The sequence below is a fragment of the Onychostruthus taczanowskii genome, unplaced genomic scaffold, assembly GCF_017590055.1.
Source record: "Onychostruthus taczanowskii isolate IOZ18803 unplaced genomic scaffold, ASM1759005v1 scaffold73, whole genome shotgun sequence".
Lineage (NCBI taxonomy): Eukaryota > Metazoa > Chordata > Aves > Passeriformes > Passeridae > Onychostruthus > Onychostruthus taczanowskii.
This window is the reverse complement of record NW_024505118.1, coordinates 1,024,705-1,037,650: the sequence shown is the minus strand read 5'-3', so window position 1 is coordinate 1,037,650 and position 12,946 is coordinate 1,024,705. Positions and strand designations below refer to the sequence as shown.

Sequence of the window (12,946 nt, the reverse complement as noted above, 5' to 3'; positions counted from 1 at the left end):
TATTTTAATAAACAGTTTTAATTACAGCAGTTTGGCATCTTGAAGAAAGCCATCTCATCTGTTGTCGTAACACAGATCCAGCAGTGAAAGTGCAGCAAATTAACTCAGCTGTTTTTTGGACTTTCACAGCTTAATCTTTGTGCCATTTCTTTTCTTCAGTTAATTGTTTGGTGGCATAACAACACAAAAAATAATGTGTGTGACAGCACAGAAGAACAAATCTGTGAAATGCTTAAGACACAGACTGAGAAAAAGAAAGGCTTTGTTACCATTAATCTTCTTAGTACTGGTGAAATCCACAGACAGATGTGGCTTTATATTCTAAGACTCCTGGTCCTTGTTCCCATGTCCTGCTTCCCGCTCCTGTTTTATATGCCTTATTTGTTCCTGCTGCAGCTCTGAGCAGAGCTGCTCTTGCGAGAAGCCAAAAGAAGTGGTATCCTTTCAGATATTTCAATCCCAGCATGTCACCCTCTGCACATAATCGTCACTACTCTGGACTCCTGGCATGTTTGAATTGCTGGAGAGAGCAAGGGGAGCTAGGAGCTGAAGTCCTTATCTCAGAACAGCCATTTAGATTCAGCGAGTCATCCTAGAAAGTCACAAAATGCCAGTGAAAAAGTGTCTGGTATCTCTCCTTATTCCACTATCACAGTGAGTGAGCTAAACACCAGAGTTTGTCTTATCTGTGGGCTCCCTGCTGTCTGAAACTGCTCCTTTCTCTCAAGGAGAGCTGCAGTGGGTGATCTCTTCGAAAGGCTCACAGGCATTATAAATCTCTTTCTGGATTCAGAGATAGGAATTAGGGTATCATTCTATGCTTGTTTCAAAGCTGATCTAAATCAGTAATCAGGGGGAAATTGGGGAACTGGGCAGCCATAAAGCAGCATTTGCTGGCTAATTCAAAACACCAGTGTGCTTGTGCTGTTCAAAAATATGCAATGCAGTGCAATTCAGTTTGTGATTTGTCCTAAGCTCAATATATCAGAACCAGATTTTATTTTGTTGTTTTGCTGTTTTGATTTCTGCAATACTTGTTAGTAGACTGGGTTTTTTCAGCTAAACTTTTAAATTTTGTATTGTAACATCCTCTTAAAATGAGTTAGTCATTCACTAAAAGAGTAAGCTCTTGATTGTAGTTGTTTTTTAAAATAATGTTATCATGCAGGAAGTAAATTTTACTTAAACTAATAGGTAATTACACTTCAGTGATGCCGTATCTGTATGTGCTTTGAAGTATTTCACCGTCCTTATAATTAAAAAAAATCCTCAACAAAAATTAATGTTTTAGTAGGCCCATGTACAGTAAATGTCTTGTTTTTCACCCGCAGGGAGAAACAGAAGGTATAAGAAGCTCAGACACTTACGTGATGACAGATGTGAGACGAAATGCAACAGGAGAATACAAGTGCTCTCTGACTGACAAAAGCATGATGGACTCAACCACCATCACTGTGCACTGTAAGTCATTGCATTTTGCCCTCCTAGGTAGGATACAAACTGATCTTGGACCTCCTGGGACAGTTTCTCTGCTTTGTATATGCAGCTTAGGGCAGTTACCTACAGATGAATTGTTGGTTTGAAGGCGTGTCCACTCATTTCTATTCATTTTAATGTATTTCTCTTTGAAAATCTTGACTTTCTCAATTCATTGGCTAGATAGTTTCACTTCACGTAACTTTGGATTCTATATGATTCTATTACACTGCCACATATGGTGAGAATTTTGTTATTTTATCTTTTGCTCATGTGAATGTATATAGGGAAAATTACTTTTGTCCAGCTGTGCCTTAGAATGTATGCAAACATGGAAGCTAATCCACAGGAATATCACTGAAGGTCATTCTTCATAGTTAAGTTCCCATTCCCTCAATGAGGTTCACGTGTAAGGAGCCTAGAAAAGAAACTTGGGAAGTCGTTATGTTCACATAGGAAAAGTTGGTTTTTTTTCATTTTTTCCAGGATTGTGAGAGCTACAGAGGTCAGTAAATTTTCTTTAGCTGGATATTATTTAGTCACACTAGCAGCAGCACTTCAAAAGCAGCCATTGAACTGGTTGAACCACTGGAGCAATAGTTGCTTTTAATCTCTTTATGCAGAAGTCAAGAGCAGGAACTCTTTCAAACTCTGCTATACTATCACAGGCTGTTAAATAAAACTCATGCCACGGCTAGAAGTTTTCCCCTAAAAACATTGATTGTCTGTAGCGTTCACAGTATCATCAGTAGTTGACAGGTTCAGAGGGTTATGAAGGGTAATGAAGTTTAAAGGCTTCCACTGTAGTTATATTTTACATTAAAACAAACTTCATGTTTCTATACTTGGTTTTGTTTTTTTTTTTTCTTGGAAGAGGTACAATATGTGCATAATATATTGGTAGTTATTAATTAATTACACTACACATGATTAATTACACTATTATATTTAATGAATATTTTGCCTTTAATAAGATCATCCATTGTTACCCTGCCCACCTGCTCTGTTTGCCAAGAGCTGGGCATGTAAAATCTGAAAAGGGCTCTGTGCTGCTGCCTCTTCACTGCTGGATAGCAAAGGTACCTTTGCTCTGGTATAACCACCCTTTGATTTTTCTCCAAGTGTATTGCATGTCTACTTTTATTTTCATAAATAATTACTCTAAAAAATGGCTTCCTCAGCTCCAAGTTATTTTTAGCAAGCCAGTTTTCCTATGTCTTCTATTTTGTCTGCACATTCAAAGAGCTTTGCTATGCCAGAGAAACATGTAATTTCTAGACATGAATCTAATCTTCCCAGTGCTGGCAGCTAATGCAGCTACTCAGAGCTCAGAGCTGCACTCCAGTACCCTACTACTTCACTTTGCTTAGGGTTCATTTTGGTTTTTTTTTTCTTCCAAAACACCTCTATCAGCAATAAAGCCTTCTTTTTCAAATGAGTTGCAGTGGCCTGGAATAGTTCTGTAATTCCTGAAATGTCCAGACCATGCACCATCCTTAAGGTACTTCATTGTCTTGTCTGATGCTGGTCTAAAGCATTTCTGCAGCATGTGGTTTGTTATTCAGATACTACTTACTAATCAAAACCTACTTTTTCTCCCTCTTTTGCTTAATTCCTCTCCTTTTATATGGATGAATATTCCTCTCTGTGGTGTCACACTAAAAAACCTTGATTAGGAGTCAGAGCTTTTCATTTCTTCACATCCAATCTCAGCATTTTATATTTTTTTTTTAAAAACCCACCACAAGCACAACAAAAAGCAGGCAATATAATAATATTAATTAAAATAAATTAAAAATAATTAATTATTTTAATATTAAAATAAAATCTAAATTAATTTATATTTTATAAACTATTTCTAGTAATTTGTTAAATTTCAATTGTAGTGTCTTTTCCCAAACCAATTTTGTTAAGCATTATAATGGCACTGATTTCTTTCAGTGTCTAGGTAGGGAAAGCAACTTGCTGATATCAAAAAACATTATTATGTCATAATCCTGAAATATTTTTTTGTAGAGAAAACCCAGCTCCATTTTTCCAAGCTGACTGTAAATTATGAGACTTACAGAAAGCTGAAAATTGACATTAAAGTATCATAGTTACCCGTAATGTTAGGGAAATTATTTATTAAGGAAATTGAGGGGGGATAAAATATTCCCTGCCTTATCCATGGAACATAAAAGACAAACTGTACAACCTGAGCTCGTGCCCTTCAGAGCAGCATCTGTGCAGCCAGGTCACAGTTTAAAGTACTGAGTGCTCGTGGTTGGCATGATTTGTCCCTCTACAGAGGCAGCAACAGAACAGGATTGATATTGTGGATTTGGGGTTTTTCACACGAGGTTGTAAATTCTCTGCCAGCTTTGTTCCTTCAGTGAGTTTGCCCAGGGTCAGATGAGCAAAACTGGCAGGCAGGGGACCAAGGCAAAATCTGTTTACAGCCACTTACAGAGGTGTAGAAGCACACCCTGAGTGAGGCAAGGAAAGCAGTAAAGGACAGGTATGTCTTCCCTCAGCTATGAAGAAACAACTCTTTCAACCCCCAGTGCCCTTTTGTTATCTGTTGCTGTGGGGATTTGAGCAGCTTGGACTAGTATTGGTGTTCCTGGCCTTGGCAGAGGGGTTGGAAGCAGGGGATCTTTTAGGTCTCTTCCAGCCCAAGCATTATATGATTCTGTAATTGTTTCTGCACATAAAACCTAGTGTGGAGTAAGTAGGTCTGTGGAATTTCCTCTTTGTAATGCTTTCCTTTCCACTAAAATGTGTTCTGCAAACCATCCAGTAAATTTAAGGTCTTGGGAATATAGCATTTGTATTTCTCTACAGATATTTTTATGGCCTTGTCTTGTCTTGACTTGTCTTTCAGTAAAGCCATTGAAAATACAGGGGAAATCACCTTTTGAAATTTGCATGGCAAAATCTATTCTCAGTATACTAGGAGAAGTTTCCAGTTGTCTGCTAATTTATTTATGGAGTTCAGGCAACAAAGAAGTGCCTGCCTAGTTTTCCCAAATGCAGCACAGTATTCCATCAGAGGCCTCCTTTAAATGCTGGGAGTCTGTCCTAGATGTGCCACAGCTTCCAAACTGAAATTTCTGCTTCAGTCTTGCCCACATTAATTCCATACCTCCCTCACATGATGTGGTGGGACGTGCAGAATGCACTGTTTGTCTCTTCCCTGCCCTACTTGGTATGCAAAGACAGCGCTGAAATCAATGCAAGACTTCAAATGAGACTACATTAAGAGCTAGCATATATTGAAAATGGTGCCTGATGAGGAGCTTGTTTCTGAAGAACATTTCAAAGCCAAATGTGAAATGTACAGAAAATTCTCACAGAAAAGTTTTTCTTTCAATGGAGACAAAAACTTGGTTTTGATAGTCTTCTATGTGCAAGAAATGTTTTCTCCTCATACTTCTGTACCAAAGTGAGATGATTTACTAGGTAGGGAGGTAAAGGTAACTACATCACATTACTTTGTGGACCTTACAGATAAACTGGCAGAAAATTAAGCTAAATCAAGTTGTTCACGTAGAGATTCTAGAGGGGATCCTATGTTAAACAGTAGCTTAATTCTGTCTTATAAGTCATACAAATATTGCTCTGACTTATGTAGCTCATCTCATACCCTCAACATTTTCCTGAACTGCTATAGCAACCAAGACCAGTGTGGGAGGGATTGTAGTCCCAGCTGCACCACACAAAGGGGCCAGCAGGGCACAGTCAGACTACCCTGGAGGAAGACTGGGCTGAAGGATTGCTCTGGGCTCAGTGTCAGTCTTGCCTGGGATGAAGGCAAAAACTTCCATGAATTTTTGCTTCCTATGGCAAATACAAGAGAGATGCCTTCAGAATGGCCTTTGGTGAGCACTTAGATTTGAGGTGCTATCTTTCTTCAAAGAACAAAAGGTTTAAGTACGTGTAGAAGGAAATTCTTGAGGGGAAAAAAAAACAACAGCTTTCACTTCAACCACCCCTCTGCGCTGTTAGAATGTGTTTAAGAAGAAACACATCCCATACACTATCCAAATCTATGTACTGCTCACTGGAGGAATCTTGTTATTTGATTTCTTTTTTTTTTCTTTTTTTTTTTTTTTTTTCTGGAAGCCACAGGAAAATAGTTGGGTTCCATTTACTGGTTTCAGGAGGGAGGATAGGAATCCCCATAGGAATACAGAAAGAATATGCCATTTTATCTCGTCAAGATTTTTGACTCATTCACAGATGAGAGTGCAGCTCTTGTGACCTCTCAGAAAAGACATTGGGCTTGTAACACAGATACTAATGCTGCAGATCCATAGTACAGGCTGAACCCTAGCTGTTCCCTCAAGTTCTGCCTTTAATTACAATGGTGTTCCCAGGGCAACCACTGAATGAAGCCAGTAGTGAAGTTCACTGTTTTGTTAAGGAAAACTCACTTTCCTCCACTGTGATTTTTGTTTCAAGCTTTTTTAAAGCTCTACTTAAAAGCCAAAAGGAGGTTTTGCAACCCTTTTCCAGCAACTACTATATTTGAGATGAAGTCGTGTGCTTTTGACCGCACGTGTTTGTGTGTGTGTGTGCACACATCTGTGATAGTCATTCAATCAGGCAGCTTGGCTTACAAGCAAGGCACTGTCAGAGGGGAAGCAAAATAAAGACTGGCAAACTCTGCTTTTCTTTCACTGTAGGATTAATTTTTTTTTTCAAATGACCAGCCCACCAAATCTTTAAACTAAGAAAAATCCAGAGCAGTGTTTCCTGATGTTTCTGTTAATGGCTCTCACCCTGCCTTGTGTCAAACACAGCTGTCACTGACTGCAATTTCCCTTGAGCTTAAATATGTCAGGCAGAGCTTGGACTCTTTTTTGAGGTACACAAAAGTGGCATTTTAAGTTACAAATAAGAACAAATAAAGGGCTCCATGTGCAGTTCCCCAACCCTGTAATTCAGACTTCTCACCCCTTCAATCAGTACCACGTCTCATGCACCCTCTTCGACCTTCTTCGTCCCCTTCATATTCTGAGGGTAGAGATCCTCTAGTTTTACCACACAAAAGAAAGGCACCCCTTGACCCTTGCTGTTCTCTCTACAATCACTGTTTAGATAACCTCTCCCCACCTGCACTAGTCCTCCCCTGAAGATGCATTTCTACTTGGCCCATAGTAAGCTACCCTCGCAGCATTCTGTGCATCCTTTTCCAAGATGCACGTTCTGTTATGTGAAGTACTTCTTCAACCTCCCCACCTGCACTAGTCCTCCCCTGAAGATGCATTTCTACTTGGCCCATAGTAAGCTACCCTCGCAGCATTCTGTGCATCCTTTTCCAAGGATGCACAGAAAGTACTTAACACGTTCTGTTAAGTACTTCTTCAGTTTCTTGTGCTTACTCTGTCATTCCTTCAGCAGAAAAGGTGAAAAAATTGTATCCATTTGTCTAGTGATTAGTGAGGTTTTGCTTTTCCTTTTAACCAATAATTACAGCAAAAATATGAATGTTCTGCAATTCCTGTTTTAGAATGATTCTCTCATCTCCCTTCCTTGTAAAATTGACTTGAATTTTATTGAAGAAATGAAATCTTGAATTTAATGAGTGCAATTAGTCACATTTTCTTTTCTTGATAAGCCTCTGAAATGGGCCAGGCTTTCTCAGATTAACTTTTACAAATATTCTTTCTATCCCAGATCTGGATTTGCAGCTTACTCCTAGTGGAGAAGTCACAAAACAGATTGGAGAGGCCCTGCCTGTGTCATGCACTATTTCTTCTAGTAGAAATGCAACTGTGTTTTGGATAAAGGTCAGTAATTCATCTATTTCACACTCCAACTGTTCACCTCTTCATATTACTGCTGCTACGAAGGAAGGAAGGAAGGAAGGAAGGAAGGAGTTCATTGGGCTTTCTAAAGAATATTGTTAAAATGGGTCTTACGCATGTGGTTAAAATGAGATCTACTCACATTGATAACTGAAAATCAGTTACTGTAATTATCAGCTCAGCTTCCAAATGGAGAGAATTAAGGCATATTGAAACACAAATACAACTTCTGTGAAGGGATCTATACAAGGCCCTTTGAGAATAAGGTTCTTCTAAGAAGAAAAGCCCATTTGGGGGAATTTTAGTGCATTTTGTCAGAGGCACGCTTGATCTTGGGTCTGATAAACATAACAAAAGGGCAAGGGTTGAAAGGTTAGATGGTGAAAAATGTAGCTGTTGCAGAAAGTGGTTTTCTACAAAACCCGTAGTGCTGGAAACTTATAGTAATGATACTTAATGGTTGTTTATGAGCATATGTTGATCTCATAAGCCTGGTCTAAAGGCTTGTGTCTCAAATGTTTTATCACTCATGGTCTTGGCCAATCTTCTAGAAAAGCTCAGAGCTCATAACTGATCCCATCTGTGCTCTTGATTTAAAAGCAAAATTGTTCGAGAAGAAAGGAGATGGCTTCTATAAATCTCCAGCAGTTTCCACTTTTCATGCTGTATATTCAAATGTACTTATTATTGGGGAAACAGCTTAAAAAAGTGAGGCTCTAATTTTCCAAAGCATATGAAAACTTCTGTTGATAGTAGTCATTAAGGGGTTAATGTATTGTGAGTCCATCTCTGTTATTTCTAACTCCTGACTTTATCAGGACAATACCAGAATGCAAACAAGTCCATCATTTTCAAGTCTTCAGTATCAAGATGCTGGGAACTATGTCTGTGAAACTACTCTACAGGAGGTTGAAGGACTGAGGAAAAGACAGACACTTAAACTTATTGTGGAAGGTAAGCAAGCAGATAGTTACAATTATTAATGGTTACTTTAAAATAAAATGGTTAACTGTGATATTGTTCTTGTAGGAAAACCTCAAATCAAAATGACCAAGAAAACCAACACAAATAAAATGTCTAAGACAATTATCTGCCACGTCGAAGGTTTCCCCAAACCAGCAGTGCAGTGGACAGTTACGGGCAGTGGAAGCATCCTAAATAAAGCAAGTATCTTTCTTATTCACCAAAAACTAGTGTATAGGAAGTGCAAATTAAAATCAAGGAACATTTTTGAGGTAGTGAGATTGAAGAAAAGTCTTTTTCATTTATCTAAGAGAAGGTTAAGTCGTAGCTGTACCTATGTGGTACTTACATGGATGACTTTTTTATGATAAAGCCTTTTTGCATAGAACAAGTGAAGGCAAAGGAGATCCACTGGCTACAAGCTGAAGCTGCAGGGGAGACTAAAAGGTTACAAATGAAATATGCATTTTTTTAAATGAAGGTACTTAGTAATTTTATCTAGGTAATGTGCTGATTTTGCCATCGCATAAAGAATTTGCAAATAATGATGGAATTGTAGAACTTACATTAGAAAGCAAATGGGTACTTGATGTAGGCATTAACTGAGTGAAATGTAATGAAATTTGGCGTGTGTGAATCAGAAGTTACATTCATTATAGTTCCTTATGTGCTTTGCAGCTTTTACCCTAATATTTATAGTTGTTTTTGTATGGTTATACCTGTTGTTTCTCACTGGAAACAGAACGATTATACATTTATCCTGAGGGATAAATAAGAAGAACTCATATATAGCAGGGAAAATAAGGGAAAATACCTGAAAAATATGCAAACTGAAGTATTTTTATATGGATTACCAAATCCCATGAAAAGTATTGCCAGATTTTGCCTTAGCAGGAAGAATAAATGAGACCGCTCTACAGTCAGTGGCTGGAAGGACAATGTGCAGTGATTCTGTAGATTCCATTACATTTCATTAGGTTTTGTTTGAGCCTACAGAAATTATGTGTAGCTGACAAAATTGGTCCATTTACTTCTAAGTATAGGACAGGAATCCTCTTGAAGCTATATAAATGATTGCAAATAATTTTCTCTAGGTGTTGTATTAATCCCAGAATGATGTGCAGCAAATTTAAGGAACAACACATCAATATTACAGTACAGATACTATAGGTGCTACTAGACACACGTAGCTTGGCAAAATAATGCTAAGTGTGGAAATAGCTTGGAAAGCTGGAAACTGGAAAACTTGGGGCAATTCTTCCCCTTATAGTGACATGAGAAACAGCAAGATGGAAAAAATTGTACCTTAGAAGTTTGAAATTTCAAGAATTTTTTCACTTGGAATATTTTTTAAAATACTTGAATTAAAAGCAAATATGGAATGTTGTTAATTTTTCAGAAAAAAACTTTTTTATCATTGGTCTTACAGTGCATATTGTACTATCTATAACTGGATGTTTTGGCCAACATTTTCTTTCAAATATTCACATTATCATTTAACAAGACAATGTAGTATTTCTTTTGCTATTGTTTGGAAAACTGAAATACTAGTTGAAAGTTATTTCCGTCTGGACATTTTCACTGTGTAATACAAGTGATGTGTGTATTGTTCTTTGTGTTTTTAAATTATACTAATCTTCATTTTTCACCTTTTCAGACAGAGGAGACAAAATATGTTAATGGGAAATTTTCCAGTAAAATTGTAATTGCTCCTGAGGAAAATGTAACTTTAACTTGCATTGCAGAAAATGAGCTAGAAAGGACTGTGACCTCCATGAACGTCTCTGCTAGTGAGTGTCCTCTAAAGATAATTTCCTTAAAGTTACAGTTTCTCATAAAGTACTCATACATCACACTTAAATGAAGAGTAGGTCTGCATAGTAATGTTAATACTAAGATATTTAACCTTTTTGTCTTAAGTCAAGCAATTGTAAATCCACTCTGGATCAGCAGTACATAAAATTTATTGATAGCTTTCTACAATGTCACTTAGTCTTCATGACTTTCTTGGCTAGCTACAAAAGTAAACAATATTACAAAATAATAGTACAACATAATAATGCAAAATACTGCAAAGTAATACTTCGTTTACAAGACAAATTTATTTATTATTTATTTATTTATTACAAAATTAACAATATCTCTTAGTCCCTAAATTACAGTTTATTAATATTGGTATGACTTGACTCACAACAGAAATCAGCCATACTGGGCTTTAATCATATATCATGATGAAAGGTAGTGAGAACCTATGGAAAGGTAGGACAGAAATTCTCAGTCAGAAATATCTCTGACTTGAATATTACAGGTTTAGAGTAAGACTCTTCTAATGTATATAGTACAGTTACAAAGGAAAGGTTTCTCTTTAAAGATGGGATTAAATATCTTGTTTGGGAAACACTGTTCCAGTTTTTGTCATTGCTGTAAATAGGTAATTAAAGGTGACTTTTAGGTCTGTGTTGTCTTTAATTCAATTTTTACATTTTTCATTTCAGTAAGTATTCCAGAATACGATGAGACAGAGGATAGAGGTGGTATGTATGGTTTCTTCTCTTTTTTATTCTTCTTTTTTTTTTTTTTTTTTTTTTACTTTCAAATCCCTTTTTCTGTTTCTGGTTAAAATTCCTTAGAAATGTTGCAATGCTTTACGTTATCATAGGTCATCTCATTAACTTTTCTTCTTTGCTTCAGATGACAATAGTGAAAAGGTTAATGACCAGGCAAAGCTAATAGTGGGAATTGTGGTCGGTCTTCTGCTGGTTGCTCTGATTGCAGGTGTTGTCTACTGGCTCTATGTGAAGAAATCAAAGTAAGAATTTTTTGAAAACTTTATACTAAGCTGGAAAAAGAATAGTGATATGAAGGGATGTATGTTTACTTGTTTTTCTTCCTCTACAGCATTCCAGTTTTCTGGAGTGGGGAAAAGCTGGTACAGTAGGTGCACTTGATAGCAAAAGGAAACTTGGTACCTCTGATTGGCTTGTCCTAATGCTTAATGGGACTCATCTCCTGGAAGTGAGGTTCTAAGATTTTCATAGATCATAGTAGTCATGAGGTCCTGTTTCCTGACAGCCAAGTCTGTGCTGACTCTTGCATTTAAAGGTAGCACTTAATTGTGGAATGTGATGTGTGGAAGCCTGTGTGGCTGTACTGGTGCTAGAAATTGCCTTCATTTAGAAATTGGCTACCATGTTTCCTTTAAAAATGGAATAACATACAGAATAAGACTCAACCATCTAAGGGAGAAAAGATGTCCTTAATTGTTTTGGTCATGCGTACTTTGAGGTTGTTGCTGAAAAATCTAGGAGCTCTCATCCCAGCCCAGGTTTTAGACATCAGAGGCATAGGAAGAGCATTTTCCATTTTCAACTTTCTTCCTTGTCACAGATGGTCACTTCAGAAAATAGATGGGAAGGTGCCAAAAAGTGGCCATGTTGCTCCATCCGTTTGAAGCTGGCTGTTGCTGTGTGCCCCATTTGGTGCTACCCCCATGCCTTTATCTCCAGGGAGAACTGAGGGCAGTGGGAAGCAGCCTTGCTTTCTGACAGCTCTCACAGCTGCTTCTGAGCAGGGGAGCTTAAGTGGCTGTGCATAACCTGCTCCAATCAGCACAGGTGTAAAAGCAGTCTTAAAGTTCAATTGGTTTTAGTGTGATCTTCCATTAAAATTGAATCAAATGAAATCTAAAATATACCAGTGGGATTTTACTATGAACAAATGTGTTTTCACTGATGTGAAAGTACAACACGGAATTCTCCATCTGCTCAGAAATGCTCCTTTTTTTGGATAATACATAAAGACTTTGGCTCAACCATAACTGATCAGGGTGTTGAAGTTTTCCAAATATAGAATTGTTATAAATTACCCATACACAGAACCACAATCAGATACTGTAGAGGGTTTTTTTGGTTCTTTCCCAAGGCTTATGCTTTTTTGGTAAAATATTAAAAGTAACAACATAGTGCTCTTCTTCCCACACTTTGCTACTGTTGCAATAATGTCTAAGATAACTTTGTCATTGCTTTTCAAATGTGTGAATGTGGAGTCATGAAACTGTGGTACAGTGCTTTGGATTTCTTTGAATGAGGTGGTTTGAGTATAACAAGGGCAGAGAAGGTAAAATATCTCTTCTTGCACCATTGAGTTCTGTGGAGAGAGCTGACAGGAGTCGTAGAATATAGCATGAGATGAATTTATAAATTATAACAATTTTTTCTGCTTCAAAGATAGGATATGGCATAATCTAAATGGACACCACTTCTTTTCCTCATGCTCAGCTTCTCTTCCTAAAGCTTAGACTAAAAATTAGGGCTGGAATTGATTAGACAGGTTCACTGGAAACAAAAATGCCTTCATACTTAAACAATAGTCTCTGTATTTGACACATGGTTGCTGGCTTCCAAACCCCTTAATTGATGTATCATCACTGACACTCTCCTGTTCTCTGTATATTTTTAAATTGATCTGTTGCTATCCTCCCTGCTTTCTGCACACCATATTTGCAGGAGCAAGCAGAATGTCAGTTCCTGTTCTGACAAAGTTTTCATTATGAATCATAACCTAGCAATCAAAGTAGACCTTGCAAAAAGCAACTTACACCTCTGGACAACCCCCCTGTCTGCATCCAGGCCAGCAGGTAGTAGTTATTTTTTGAACCCACCCTTGACCAGTAACTCACCTAATCTCTATCCCCAAAGTGACGCCAAAGGAAA

The 12,946-nt window shown here is 37.6% G+C and overlaps 1 protein-coding gene across 2 annotated transcripts in view; it reads left to right on the top strand.

The window, feature by feature from the left end:
- The window catches only part of ALCAM (activated leukocyte cell adhesion molecule), a 115,431-nt gene that overhangs the window by 94,107 nt on the left and 8,378 nt on the right, over positions 1-12,946 (top strand). For both annotated transcript variants that reach the window (XM_041422448.1, XM_041422449.1), the window contains exons 8-14: positions 1,332-1,461; positions 7,141-7,253; positions 8,090-8,225; positions 8,301-8,434; positions 9,892-10,024; positions 10,730-10,768; positions 10,926-11,043. In XM_041422448.1, the coding sequence (XP_041278382.1) occupies positions 1,332-1,461; positions 7,141-7,253; positions 8,090-8,225; positions 8,301-8,434; positions 9,892-10,024; positions 10,730-10,768; positions 10,926-11,043 (803 nt within the window). The remainder of the gene's footprint in view (positions 1-1,331; positions 1,462-7,140; positions 7,254-8,089; positions 8,226-8,300; positions 8,435-9,891; positions 10,025-10,729; positions 10,769-10,925; positions 11,044-12,946) is intronic.